This window comes from Mastigoproctus giganteus, chromosome 3 (assembly GCF_048544385.1).
Source record: "Mastigoproctus giganteus isolate SK-2022 chromosome 3, ASM4854438v1, whole genome shotgun sequence".
Lineage (NCBI taxonomy): Eukaryota > Metazoa > Arthropoda > Arachnida > Uropygi > Thelyphonidae > Mastigoproctus > Mastigoproctus giganteus.
In genome coordinates, this window is record NC_143577.1 from 180,012,957 (window position 1) to 180,026,136 (window position 13,180).

At 38.7% G+C, this 13,180-nt stretch overlaps 1 protein-coding gene across 1 annotated transcript in view; it reads right to left on the reverse strand.

The window, feature by feature from the left end:
• Positions 1–13,180, reverse strand: part of LOC150088444 (serine/threonine-protein kinase D3-like) — a 550,939-nt gene that overhangs the window by 82,467 nt on the left and 455,292 nt on the right. Inside the window, exon 19 of the mRNA XM_090370161.1 lies at positions 9,983–10,058. Coding sequence (XP_090226287.1) covers positions 9,983–10,058 — 76 coding nt within the window. The remainder of the gene's footprint in view (positions 1–9,982; positions 10,059–13,180) is intronic.

Consider the following 13,180-nt stretch of genomic DNA (forward strand, 5'->3'; position numbering starts at 1 on the left):
CTTTTGTGGATTTATTGGATGATTGTTTTCTACATCAGCATGTTCGGGAGGCAACTAGAGGGAGTAATACTCTTGATCTGATTATCAGTAGTGATTCTTCATGTATTAAGAATCTGCAGATAAAGGAACCCCTAGGTGGCAGTGATCACAGTGTGCTGAAGTGAGATTTACTCTAAGAGGTAACTACTATCAGGGGTAAAGAGAAGGGTTTTGGCTTTCGTAAAGGCGATTACGATGGTCTGAGAAGAATTTAAATTCTATACAGTGGGTTTATTTGTTATTTGGTTTTTATGAGCATTAGCAACTAAGGCCATATTGCTCCGGGAATATGTGGTGGTTATTCCCTGACCTTTCCACATCCTCCGTATTTGGTGGTGACGGGCTCGAACCCCGGTCTAATCAAGAAGCGTGTGCTACGCACTGCTGCTCTTTCCCACCTGGCTACGGAGGCGCCATCTATACAGTGAGACCAACTGATGATGTTACCAACAGCAAATTCAAAATGAGAAGCATTCAAAGAATTTATCTTGGAAGCTAGTAGACTTTACATACCAACTAAGAAATATTGTTCAAGGTTTAGGCCTAAATGGATGTCAGATGAACTAATGAGACATATGGCAGAGAAGAAAAATGCATGGGATACATATAAATTATGATAGATATAAGCAGGTTTGAAACCAAATGACAAAGGAGATTAGGCAGGCAAAGGCAGATTATGAGAAATCCTTGGCAAAGGATGCAAAGAAAAACAGAAAAGAGTTCTTTACCTATGTCAACTCTAGAAGGAAAGGGGTGAATCAAATTGGTCCACTGGATATTGATGGTTCAACTGTTGATGATCCTGCTCAGGTGGATGACAAACTAAATGAGTATTTTGCATCTACATTCACACATGAGGAGTTATTCAGGAAGGGGAATGCCAGAGGTGAAGTAAACTCTGGCAGTGAGCTAGATGATTTTGTAATAACTGAGAGGAAAGTGGAGGAGAAATTGTTGAGGGTAAACATAAAAAAGGCACCCGGGGTGGATGGGATCTATCCAGTTATATTAAAGGAGGTAGCAAAGGAAGTAAGCAATCCCTTAGACATAATTATGAGAGCTTCTTTGGACTCAGGAGAGGTACCAATAGATTGGAGATGTGCAAATGTGACCCCAATTCACAAAGGAGGATCAAAGACTGACCCAAGTAATTATAGACCTGTGAGTTTAACTTCTGTTCCAGGAAAATTAATGGAGGTACTGGTTAAAGAAGCACTGTAGGATCATCTAGACAAAACTTCAGTTATAGCTTTGACTCGAACACAGCATGGTTTTATTAAGGGGAAGTCTTGCCTGACCAATTTGATTGGATACTATGATGCAGTAGTCACAAAAGAACTGGATGCAGGGAATAACTTTGATATTATATACTTGGATTTTAGAAAGGCTTTTGATACTGTCACACATGGAAGACTGCTGCACAAATTGGAGCAATGTGGCATTGGAGGCAAATTCCTGCTATGGATTAAGGGGTGGTTGAGGGAGAGAAGACAGAGAGTGGTAATCAATGGACACTGCTCATTGTTCACTAATGATATTAGAGGAGTCCCTCGGGGTTCAGTGTTGGGTCCATTGTTGTTTTCTGTATTTATAAATGATATTGATGATGGTATATCAAGCTTAATGTCCAAGTTTACAGACGATACAAAGGTTGGCAGGGTTGTTAAGGCCACTACTGACAGTATGCTGCTGCAACAGGATCTGGAAAGGTAGTAGTAGTAGTAGTGGCATGTGATGCAAGAAAGCAAATGTATGAGCTTATGCAGCGTCAGCCAAAAAAAAAAAAAAAAAAAAAAAAAAAAATCACACCACTCCCTCCAAATGCCTGTCCAGTTCGTCCTTAAATTTATTCAACCTATCAACTTCCACAACGACAGATGGAAGTTTGTTCCAGCAATTAACCACCCGCTGCCTAAAGGCAAATTTCCGCACATCTAATCTACATCTGTCTTTTCTTAATTTGAATTTATGCCCCTTTAGGTTCGTAATCTGAACAAGTGGAAGGATCCCATCAGAGTAGGAGACCGGCAGAATTACTTAACAAGTACAGGTCACTGTTGAACAAAAGTCGAGAATTAGGGTTGAATTTGAAAGTGTCTGCAATTCTGCCCAGACACGATAGGAGGGATTATATGATGAGAGCCTTGTCGATCAATTCGGCCCTGGAAAGATTGTGCAAGGCTCAAGGGGCAGAATTTTTTTCAGCCTGGACTGTACTTGTTAACAGGAGAGATTGCTTCTACACGGATGGGATACACTTAAATAGAAAGTGTGCAAGAATATTTACTGATGCTATCGAGGCAGTGTTAGGTGGGTCGGAAAACTGCTAGCTTGGGGGGGGAGACAAAGACCAATAGATTGACAGTAGCCACTGGCAGAGGTGAAAGAGATTCTTGCACTGCTTCTACTAGAATGAGCAGAAGCCTGAAAAACAAGATGTACGATATTTCAGAGACTGCTGGGAGCCATTACGGTACAAGTAAACACATGGGTTGTGTTAGGGTAGCTAAGAATAGAAACAGGTGCAGGTATACTTGCGTGTACACCAATGCTAGGAGTTTAGTAAATAAATTTGATGAATTTGAGGTATTGCTCAAAACATCGAAGGCAGATATTGTTGGGATATCAGAGACGTGGTGTCACACAGATATAAGGGATGCAGAACTGCAATTTGGGGAGTACAACGTCTATAGAAAGGATAGACAGGATAGGAAGGGGGGAGGTGTTATGCTATTAGTTAAGAAACACATAAAAACCAAGGAAGTGAAGCCAGTCGACATCGCTGGACAGTGCAGAGTTGAGTCAGTTTGGTGTGACATAAGCATTGGGAGATCAAAATTGAGAGTAGGAGTGTGCTATAGGCCTAATGACTCTGATGAGTATAATAAGAAACTGTACAGGGAAATAGAGTGGGCCAGTACATCCGAGAGTCTTATAATGGGGGATTTAATTTCCCAGATATTGACTGGAATTTGGGGGCTGGTCACTCACACACTAGCAGGGCTTTTGTGGATTTATTGGATGATTGTTTTCTACATCAGCATGTTCGGGAGGCAACTAGGGGGAGTAATACTCTTGATTTGATTATCAGCAGTGATTCTTCATGCATTAAGAATCTGCAGATAAATGAACCACTAGGTGGCAGTGATCACAGTGTGCTGAAGTTGGATTTACTCAAAAAGGTAACTACCATTAGGGGTAAAGGGAAGAGTTATTGCTTCCGTAAAGGCAACTACGATGGACTGAGACAGTATTTAAATTCTATTTTTTTTTTTTTTTTTTTTTTTTTTTTAGTAGTTGTTGGCGCATCGGCTTCTGTGGCCATATTGCACCTCCCAAGGTTTTTGCAGTACTTTGATCCAAGCCCGAGGCGGGAATCGAACCCGCGACCTTTGGGTTGCCGTGCAGGTACTTTACCCACTCGGCTAGCCCGGTCGGCTTAAATTCTATACAGTGGGACCAACTGATGATGTTACCAACAGCAAATTCAAAATGGGAAGCATTCAAAGAACTTATCTTGGAAGCTACTAGGCTTTACATACCAACTAAGAAATATTGTTCAAGGTTTAGGCCAAAATGGATGTCAGATGAATTAATGAAGCATATGGCAGAGAAGAAAAATGCATGGGATACTTACAAATTAACACATGACACAGAAGCCTATGATAGATACAAATTGATATGCAACCAAGTTACAAAGGAGGTGAGGCAGGAGAAATCCTTGGCAAGGGATGCAAAGAAAACCAGCAAAGAGTTCTTTACTCATGTAAACTCTAGAAGGAAGGGGATGAATCAGATTGGTCCACTTGATATTGATGGGTCAAGTGTTGATGATCCTGCTCAGGTAGCTAACAAACTAAATGAATATTTTGCATCGACATTCACACATGAGGAGTTATTCAGCGAGGGGAATGCCAGAGGTGTATTCAACTCTAGCAGTAAGCTACAGAATCTTGAAATAACTGGGAGTAAAGTGGAGGAGAAATTCTTGAAGATAAACACAAGAAAGGCACCTGGGGGTGGATGGGATCTATCCAGTTATATTAAAGGAGGCAGCAAAGGGAGTAAGCAAACCCTTAGCCATATTATGAGAGCTTCCTTGGATTCAGGCTAGGTACCCATAGACTGGAAATGTGCAAATGTGACCCCAATTCACAAAGGAGGATCAAAGGCTGACACAAGTAATTATAGACCTGTGAGCTTAACTTCTGTTCCAGGAAAATTAATGGAGGCACTGGTTAAAGAAGCACTGCAGGATCATTTAGACAAGACTTCAGTTATAGCTCGGACACAGCATGGTTTTGTTAAGGGTAAGTCTTGCCTGACCAATCTGATTGGATACTATGATGCAGTCACAAAAGAACTGGATGCAGGGAATAGCTTTGATATTATATACTTGTATCTTAGAAAGGCTTTTGATACTGTTGCACATGGAAGACTGCTACACAAATTGGAGCAGTGTGACATTGGAGGCAAATTGCTGCTATGGATAAAGGGGTGGTTGAGGGGGAGAAGACGGAGAGTGGTAATCAATGGACACTGCTCATTGTGGACTAATGTTATTAGTGGAGTCCCTCAGGGCTCAGTGTTGGGTCCATTATTGTTTTCTGTATTTATAAATGATATTGATGATGGTATATCAAGCTTAATGTCCAAGTTTGCAGACGATACAAAGGTTGGCAGGGTTGTCAAGGACACTCCTGACAATATGCTGCTGCAACAGGATCTGGAAAGGTTGAGCAGATGGGCGGAGAGGTGGCAAATGAAGTTTAACATTGACAAATGTAAAGTACTACACATGGGAAACAGCAACCCCAGAGCAACGTATCAACTCTGTGGTACTACACTGACAGTGGTAGAGAATGAAAGGGACTTGGAGGTTGTTGTGCAGGCAGATATGAAGTTCTCTGAGCAGTGCAGACGGGCTGCAAGAGTAGCTCATGGAGTATTGTCAATGATATACATGAATTTTTCCAGCAGGGATAAGGAGGTGATTATTCCCTTGTATAAGGCAATGGTCAGGCCACACCTAGAGTACTGTATACAGGTGTGGAGGCCTCATTTCAAGAAGGATGTAGAGCTGCTGGAACGAGTACAGAGAAGGACAACAAGATTAGTGAATGGAACAAATGGGTGCTCTTACAAAGAAAGGCTTAAGTTTCGCAAATTACAGTGTCTGGAAACTAGGCACCAGCGAGGTGATCTGATAGAGGTGTATAAAGTCTTGAATGGTTTGAGCATGCTCAATGCTGATGGGATTCTTCCTCTAGCACAGAATAATCACCTGAGAGGGCATAAATTCAAATTGAGTCAAGACAGATGTAGGATACACGTGCGGAAATTTGCCTTTAGCCAGCGGGTGGTTGGTTGGTGGAACAGACTTCCATCCCTTGTGGTGGAGGTTGATAGCCTAAATAAGTTTAAGGCTCAGCTCGACATGTATTTTGAATGAACAGAGGGGTGAAGTGGAAGTGGGTTATTTATTTATTTTATTTTTTTGGCTGATGCTGCATAAGCTTGCTTTCTTGCATCAAATGCCTCTACTAATGCTAATGCTAATTCAGAGTGCTGAATCCATTCAAGGTTGAGCAGATGGGGTGAGAGGTGGCAAATGAAATTTAACATTGATAAATGTAAAGTACTATATATTGGAAAATATAACCCCAGTGTAATGAATCAACTCTGTGGTACTACACTGACAGTGGTAGAGAATGAAAAGGACCTGGGGGTAAGTGTGTAGGCAGTTATGAAGTTTTCTGAACAGTGCAGACGGGCTGCAAGAGTAGTTCATGGTGTCTTGTTAATGATATACAGGAATTTTTCAAGCAGGGATAAGGAGGTGATTATTCCCTTGTATAAGGCAATGGTCAGACCACACCTTGAGTACTGTATACAGGTCTGGAGGCCTCATTTCAAGAAGGATGTAGAGCTGCTGCAACGAGTACAGAGAAGGGCAACAAGATTAGTGAATGGAACAAAGGATTGCTCTTACGAAGAAAGGCTTAAGTTTTGTAAATTACAGTGTCTGGAGACAAGGCACTGGCGAGGTGATCTGATAGATGTGTATAAAGCCTTGAATGGTTTGAGCATGCTCAATAGTAGTAGTAGTAGTGGCATGTGATGCAAGAAAGCAAGTGTATGAACTTACGCAGTATCAGCAAAAAAAAAAAAAAAAAAATCACACCATTCCCTCCAAATGCCTGTCCAGTTCCTCCTTACATTTATTTAACCTATCAACTTCCACAACGACATATGGAAATTTGTTCCAGCAATTAACCACCCGCTGGCTAAAGGCAAATTTCCGCACATCTATTCCACATCTGTCTTTTCTTAATTTGAATTTATGCCCCCTTAGGTTCGTAAGGAACAAGTGAAAGGATCCCATCACAATTTAGTGTGCTCAATCCATTCAAGGCCTTACACACCTCAATCAGATCAACGCGCAGGTGCCTAGTCTCCAGCCATTGCAATTTTCAGAACTTAAGCCTCTCTTGGTAAGAGGATCCCTTCATTACCCTCACCAATCTTGTTTCCCTTTTCTGTAAATGCTCAAGCAAATCTACATCCTTCCTAAAATGAGGCCTCCAGTCCTGTATGCAGTACTCAAGGCCCGGCCTGACCATTGCCTTATACAGACGGACAATCACCTCCTTTTCCCTGCTAGCAAAATTCCTATATATCATTGACAAAACCCCATGACCTGCCCTGGCAGCCTGTCTGCATTGCTTAGAAAACTTCATATCTGACTGCACAATTACTCCCAGGTCTTTTTCATTTTCTACCACCTTAAGTGTAGTACCACACAGTTGGTACGTTTCTCTGGGGGTTACTTCTACCCATATGCAGTACTTTGCATTTGTCAAGGTTAAACTTCAGTTGCCATTTCTCAGCCCATATGCCCAAATTATATAGATCCTGTTGCAGTAGCACACTGCCATTACTGTCATTAACAGCCCTGCCAACCTTTGTATCATCTACAAACTTCGACACTATGCCTGATATACCTTCATCAATATCATTGATAAATATACAAAACAACAGTGGACCCAAAACCGAACCCTGTGGGACTCCACTAATAACATTAGTTCACAAAGAGCAGCACCCATTAATTACCTCCCTCTATGTTCTCCCACTCAACCATCCTTTTATCCATTGTAGCAACTTACCCTTAATACCATTCTGCTCCAATTTGTACAATAGTCTTCCATGTGCAATAGTGTCAAAAGCTTTCCTGAAATCCAAATATATGATATAAAAATAATTTTTTGCCTCCAGTTCCTTTGTAACCACATCATAATATCCTATCAAATTTGTCAGACAAGACTTTCCCTTAACAAACACATGCTGTGTCTGAATTATTGTTGCAGTCTTGTCTAGAAGATCCTGCAATGCATCTTTAACCAGTGACTCCATAATTTTACCCGGAACAGAAGTTTAACTAACTGGTCTGTAATTACTCGTGTCATCCTTCGAAACCCCCTTTGTGAATTGGGGATACATTTGCACATCTCCAGTCCGTGGGGATCTACACTGAGTCCATGGATGCTCTCATAATTATGGCTAAGGGTTTGCTTAGTTGCTTTGCCGCCTCCTTTAATATAACTGGATAGATCCCATCCACCCCAGGTGCCTTTCTTATGTTTAACTTCAACAATTTCTCCTCCACTTTGCTCTCAGTTATTAAGCACCCTGCTACAATTTGATAACCTTCTGCCATTTTCAAACCTAAATAACTCCTCATGTGTGAATGTAGATGCAAAATACTCATTCAGTTTGTTTGCTATCTGAGCAGGATCATCAACAGCCGAACCATCAATATCCAGTGGACCAATCAGATTCAATGCTGATGGGATTCTTCCTCTTGCTCAGAATAATCACCTGAAATGGCATAAATTCAATTTGAGGAAAGACAGATGTATGATAGATGCGGAAATTTGCCTTTAGCCAGCAGGTAGTTGGTTGGTGGAACAGACTTCCATCCCTTGTTGTGGAAGTTGATAGCCTAAATAAATTTAAGGCTCAGTTGGAGGTATTTTGAACGAATGGAGGGGTTAAATGGGAGTGGGTTTTTTTTTTTTTTAGCGGATGCTGCATAAGCTTGCTTTCTTGCATCCTATGCCTCTACTAATGCTAACCTGTACTTGTTAAGTAAATCTACAGATCTGCTACGTTTAAGGTCATTAGTGCCAAAGTGTACAACAATATCACCTTTTGTGCCCTTAAAAGATATCTGCTCTACAACATTATAAACTTTTGTCCCTTGCTGACATACCTTGGTCCTGTTCCACCTATTCTTTTTGCATAATATATTCCCCTTCTCTCTGACAATAGAGTCACCGACAATAAGTAGCTCCCCTGGGATCAGCACATTCTGCCTTGGAGATTGCTGCTGTGTTTCCTGATGCATAGGACTGAACTCTAGTGTTGAGTTGGGCAGCTGAGAGCTTGATGGGCTCTTATATTAATTTCTTCACAGTCTCTGCACCAACCACAAACAAAGACATTCTCCTTGGCTAGATCATGTGCTGTTCTAGACAGGTCTGAAAACATTTCACACTTCGCACATTTTTTTAGACTGTGATGCGTTGGAGAATTGCCCCCTTCGGTTCTATCCCCAAGTCACAGTACTACAGCTACTTTGTGTTCGTTGCTTTGCTGCTCTAGTCTGGGTCATGATTCCATTGAAGTACAATTTAATTAACAATAAAATTTAATTTAATTAATACATTTTTAATTGATTAATCTATAATACTAAAGGCTCACATCTGGTGAGTATGAGCTTCGCAAACTCAGGGTCCCGAGCTGGATATCATCATTCTTCTCTTTCTTGCTGATTCCCTTCTACTTCTGAAATGCACTCTCTCTCTCTCTCTCTCTCTCTCTCTCTCTCTCTCTCTCTCTCAGGGTAAAGCAGAAAATTTTTTTTTTTTTGCCTGGTGCAGCTTAAGCCTCAGGCTTCCTTGCACCATATGGATAATAATAATTTCTAATACAGTGCTACGTATTTTGCTATCTAGTTTTACATTAAACCTTACGCTATCAAGTTCGGGATACACATTACGCTTTTCCATATCGTATAACAATGGCGGCAAGTCATGAACAATAAAATAGACAGACACTAAGTAATAACTTTCAAATTCGCTATCCAAATTCAAAATAAACCAAGGTGCTTGACTAGGACTATAAAGCTACTTATAGAAAATCCTATCATTGTTTGGCACATAATGGCCTATAGCTCCCGTTGCGCCGTAAAACATACAACAACAACAACAACTTATAGAAAATAATTTAATTTAACAATTAAGTCAATAAAATGGCTAAAATATAACACTAGGTTTTTATTTATATTTTTAAATATAAATAAAAACTTAGCATTCGCCGGAGATGCAAAATCTTGTCCAACACATGGATACCCTCGTACCTATCATAATTTATCTTTGCATGTTTCTGAGGCAGTGTTAGGGGATTTTCTGTGTCTGAAAATATTCTAGCTTTTCTAGATGGCTGTTTGACTGGAACTTCAACAAAGATTCCAAGGGAAGAGGACTGGAATACTCATTTTTCTATTTTAGTCACAGGAAGGTTATTTTCATCTTCAAGGTCATTAAGAGACATCGATCTTTCGTTTAAGTGGCCTTGTCAAATTAAATTTAATCCTAAGGGGCAAGAATAGTGCCTCTTAGTGACCAGAGATTAAGGTTAAAGTTAAGGTGGTTAGCAATAACATGCACATACACAAAAACCAAAAAAAAAAAAAAAAGAGAAGAAGAAGAAGAAAGAATTTATAAGGTCTTGAGAGAGCAGCAGGTAACACCAATTAGGATAAACATGTATCAATTCATGTAATGTGCAAATAAAATAATGTACAGAAATATGGAAAGTAGTAATCTTTCTTATCAAAACAAAGAGTGAAGGGCTCTACAATTCTTTCTTTCTTTCTTACCTGACATAAACAATCACCCCAACGGACCACATATCAAGTGATCTATTGTAGCCTTTGTTTCTCAGTACTTCAGGTGCTAACAATAACAAACAAAATATAATTAAAATATCAACAACCATTTTCATTGTTTAAGGTATATTCTATATCTAATATTACTAAAAAATGTATCAATTTTTGTGATAATATTTTGCATACAACACTAAGCTCCATTCTGTTTGACAAACCAATCAGTAGTACTCACCTATATGAAGAAAATTTCAGATATGAAGTTTTCTGAGCAATGTAGACAGGCTGCCAGGGCAGGTCATGGGGTGTTGTCAATGATATACAGGAATTTTGTTAGCAGGAAAAAGGAGGTGATTGTCCCTCTGTATAAGGCAATGGTCAGGCCACACCTTGAGTACTGCATGCAGGTCTGGAGGCCTCATTTTAGGAAGGATGTAGATTTGCTTGAGCGTGTACAGAGAAGGGCAACAAGATTGGTGAGGGGAATGAAGGGATCCTTTTACCAGGAGAGGCTTAAGTTCTGCAAATTGCAGCAGCTGGAGACTAGGGACCTGCAAGGTGATCTGATTGATGTGTATAAGGCCTTGAATGGGTTCAGCACGCTGAATTCTGATGTGATTCTTCCACTTGTTCAGATTACGAACCTAAGGGGGCATAAATTGAAACTGAGGAAGGACAGATGCAGAATAGATGTGCGGAAATTTGCCTCTAGCCAGTGGGTGGTTAATTGCTGGAACAAACTTCCATCTGTTGTTGTGGAAGTTGATAGGTTAAATAAATTTAATGAGGAAATGGGCAAATATTTAGAGGGAATTGTTTTGGAATTTTTTTTTTTTGGCTGATGCTGCATAAGCTCACACACTTGCTTTCTTGCATCACTTGCCACTACTACCTAGATTTGATATTTGATAAAACAAAAAGAATATATGAATGTATCAAAAGTTTTGTGGGTAGCATTGTTTATTTTTGGAAATTTAATTTTTGGCAACCTGTTTTTACTGTGCACAGAAAAGTATCTTTTTTTTTGCATGTTTATTAAAAAAAAAAAAAAAAAACAATTTAACAACATTAAAAAAACAAACAAAACAATGAACCACAAGGCCTCTAATTTTCACATGAAATAAATGTTTTTAAAAATTGAGATTAAATAACTGTATTCATTATACATTATCATATCGAACTAGGAATAATTTGGAAGGCCTTGAATGGGTTCAGCACGCTGAATGTACAAGATTGGTGAGGCTATGTTGTCTCCTGTGCAGAGGGGTGCAAAGGAATTGACAGATTTTGGATGGTGTGAAATGTGTATAATAATCACACTTTTGAAAGTGTGAGAAATCTGTATAATAAAATATAATTATAACTTAAAGTTCCCTACAAAGGCCACAGATTTGCAACAACTAAGGAAGGTATTCAGGAAAAAAGCCTATTAGGAAACCTCCAGAAGACTACATTGAAGGAGGTCATCTAATTAACTGGTAAGCTTCATCTTTTCCCAAATATCAGTTCTGGCCTGAACTTTTTGATCCCATCTCATATATACTGTACTTGCAGATAAATACAGCACACTAAAGTATATTTTTGGTTACTATTATTTTTATTATTACCTGAAATTACTATTCAAATATGCATGACGAAACTGCTTGATAGTACTTCAGCTGCAGCTTTTATTTAAAAAGTCCAAATTTTTTTTCCTGTTAGATACAATACAATTTGATTTTTTGAATGGGGTGGGGGATTAACCAATTGTAAGCATGAGTGTGTGCAAGCAACGTGGGGTCCCACCAGGAGCCCTATGAAAAAACAACACATAACACTTTCTGGCTTTCACAGTATACTGTTTGCCTCCACAGAGTTCATATGATGCAGATGTGGGAACCACCAGAGGCACCTTTCCCCCTAACACTATGCACACTATGTAAGCATCAGCTAGAACAGTGTTATCTTTATAACTGTTTATTTCTATTTAAATTATATCATAACAGCAGAACTCCACACCTATTCATACAACTACAAAACCGTACTGATATAGCAATTCTTTTAAAAAAAAAAAACTACTTCTGTGTACTTGTATGCTTCATTAGCTTATAAGTATGGCTTCTCATATGCAGCCCACCCATAGTTTGACCTGGAGTTTTTCGTTGAACTTTTGGTTCCATGTTTTGTTGTAATTTCTTCAGTCACAAAATGGTAGATAAATTAAATTTCCATTCCATTTTGAGGAAATGTGATATTACTGCATGTAATTATAAAATTATACACTTTTTTTTGAATGTAGAACATTAGAATTTATAACCTATTTAACTTTTATTTGTATATCACACTTGTATCTATGTTACAATGTTTAAAACCAGCCTTTCCCACTACATCATCTACCAGATGATATCAACCTATTTAAATATTGTAAAAGTGTCTCTCTATTGTAAACAAAATGTGCTAGTTGTAGAATTATGTTTTTTTTTTTATTATAAAACTTAAAATTTTTTTTTATTAAGCTTATTTGTAGAAGAATAAGAGAAATTTATCTCAATATGATACGTAGAACATTTCTGTATGATACTCTCCAGAAATTAAAATGAATATAACATTAACACAAAATGATTATAGTAAAAAAATAAATTTAAAACAATTAAAAAATCAATTGAACACAATTAAAAATTTTTAAAAAAGTTTAATGTAAATTTTGAAAAACGATTTTTCTTGCTGAAGCTGGCAGAACTTTTTGACCATATGACATGATCACAGGAATGGAAATTAGGGCGTATATGTGAGAATGAATCTTAAATAGAGATTATTTTGCTTCATGCATGTATGTAAAAGATCAAGAATCAGAGAGTAGATATACATAGAGTGAATGTTAATAGAATTCTCATGTAATTTAATTTCGATGGTTTCTGAAATTCATTGTCTGCCATGATTACATTGGACACCAAGTATTTTGGCCTCATTGAATAAAAATGTATGTTTTTCATTAATGACAAGAAAGGCTAATTCTGACACTGCTGAACGAGAAACATGAACTGAGGACTCATGCTGCTTTACTCTAAAATTCAAAGGAAATCATGTGGATCCATGTAAGATGAGTCACAATCACAGCAAGAAATGTTGTATACCAGGTCATTAATTTGTGTTGCCAAAGAGGAACAGGCTGGGCGATCAGTATAGCGTGTAATTTCCATATTGGTCTGGCCA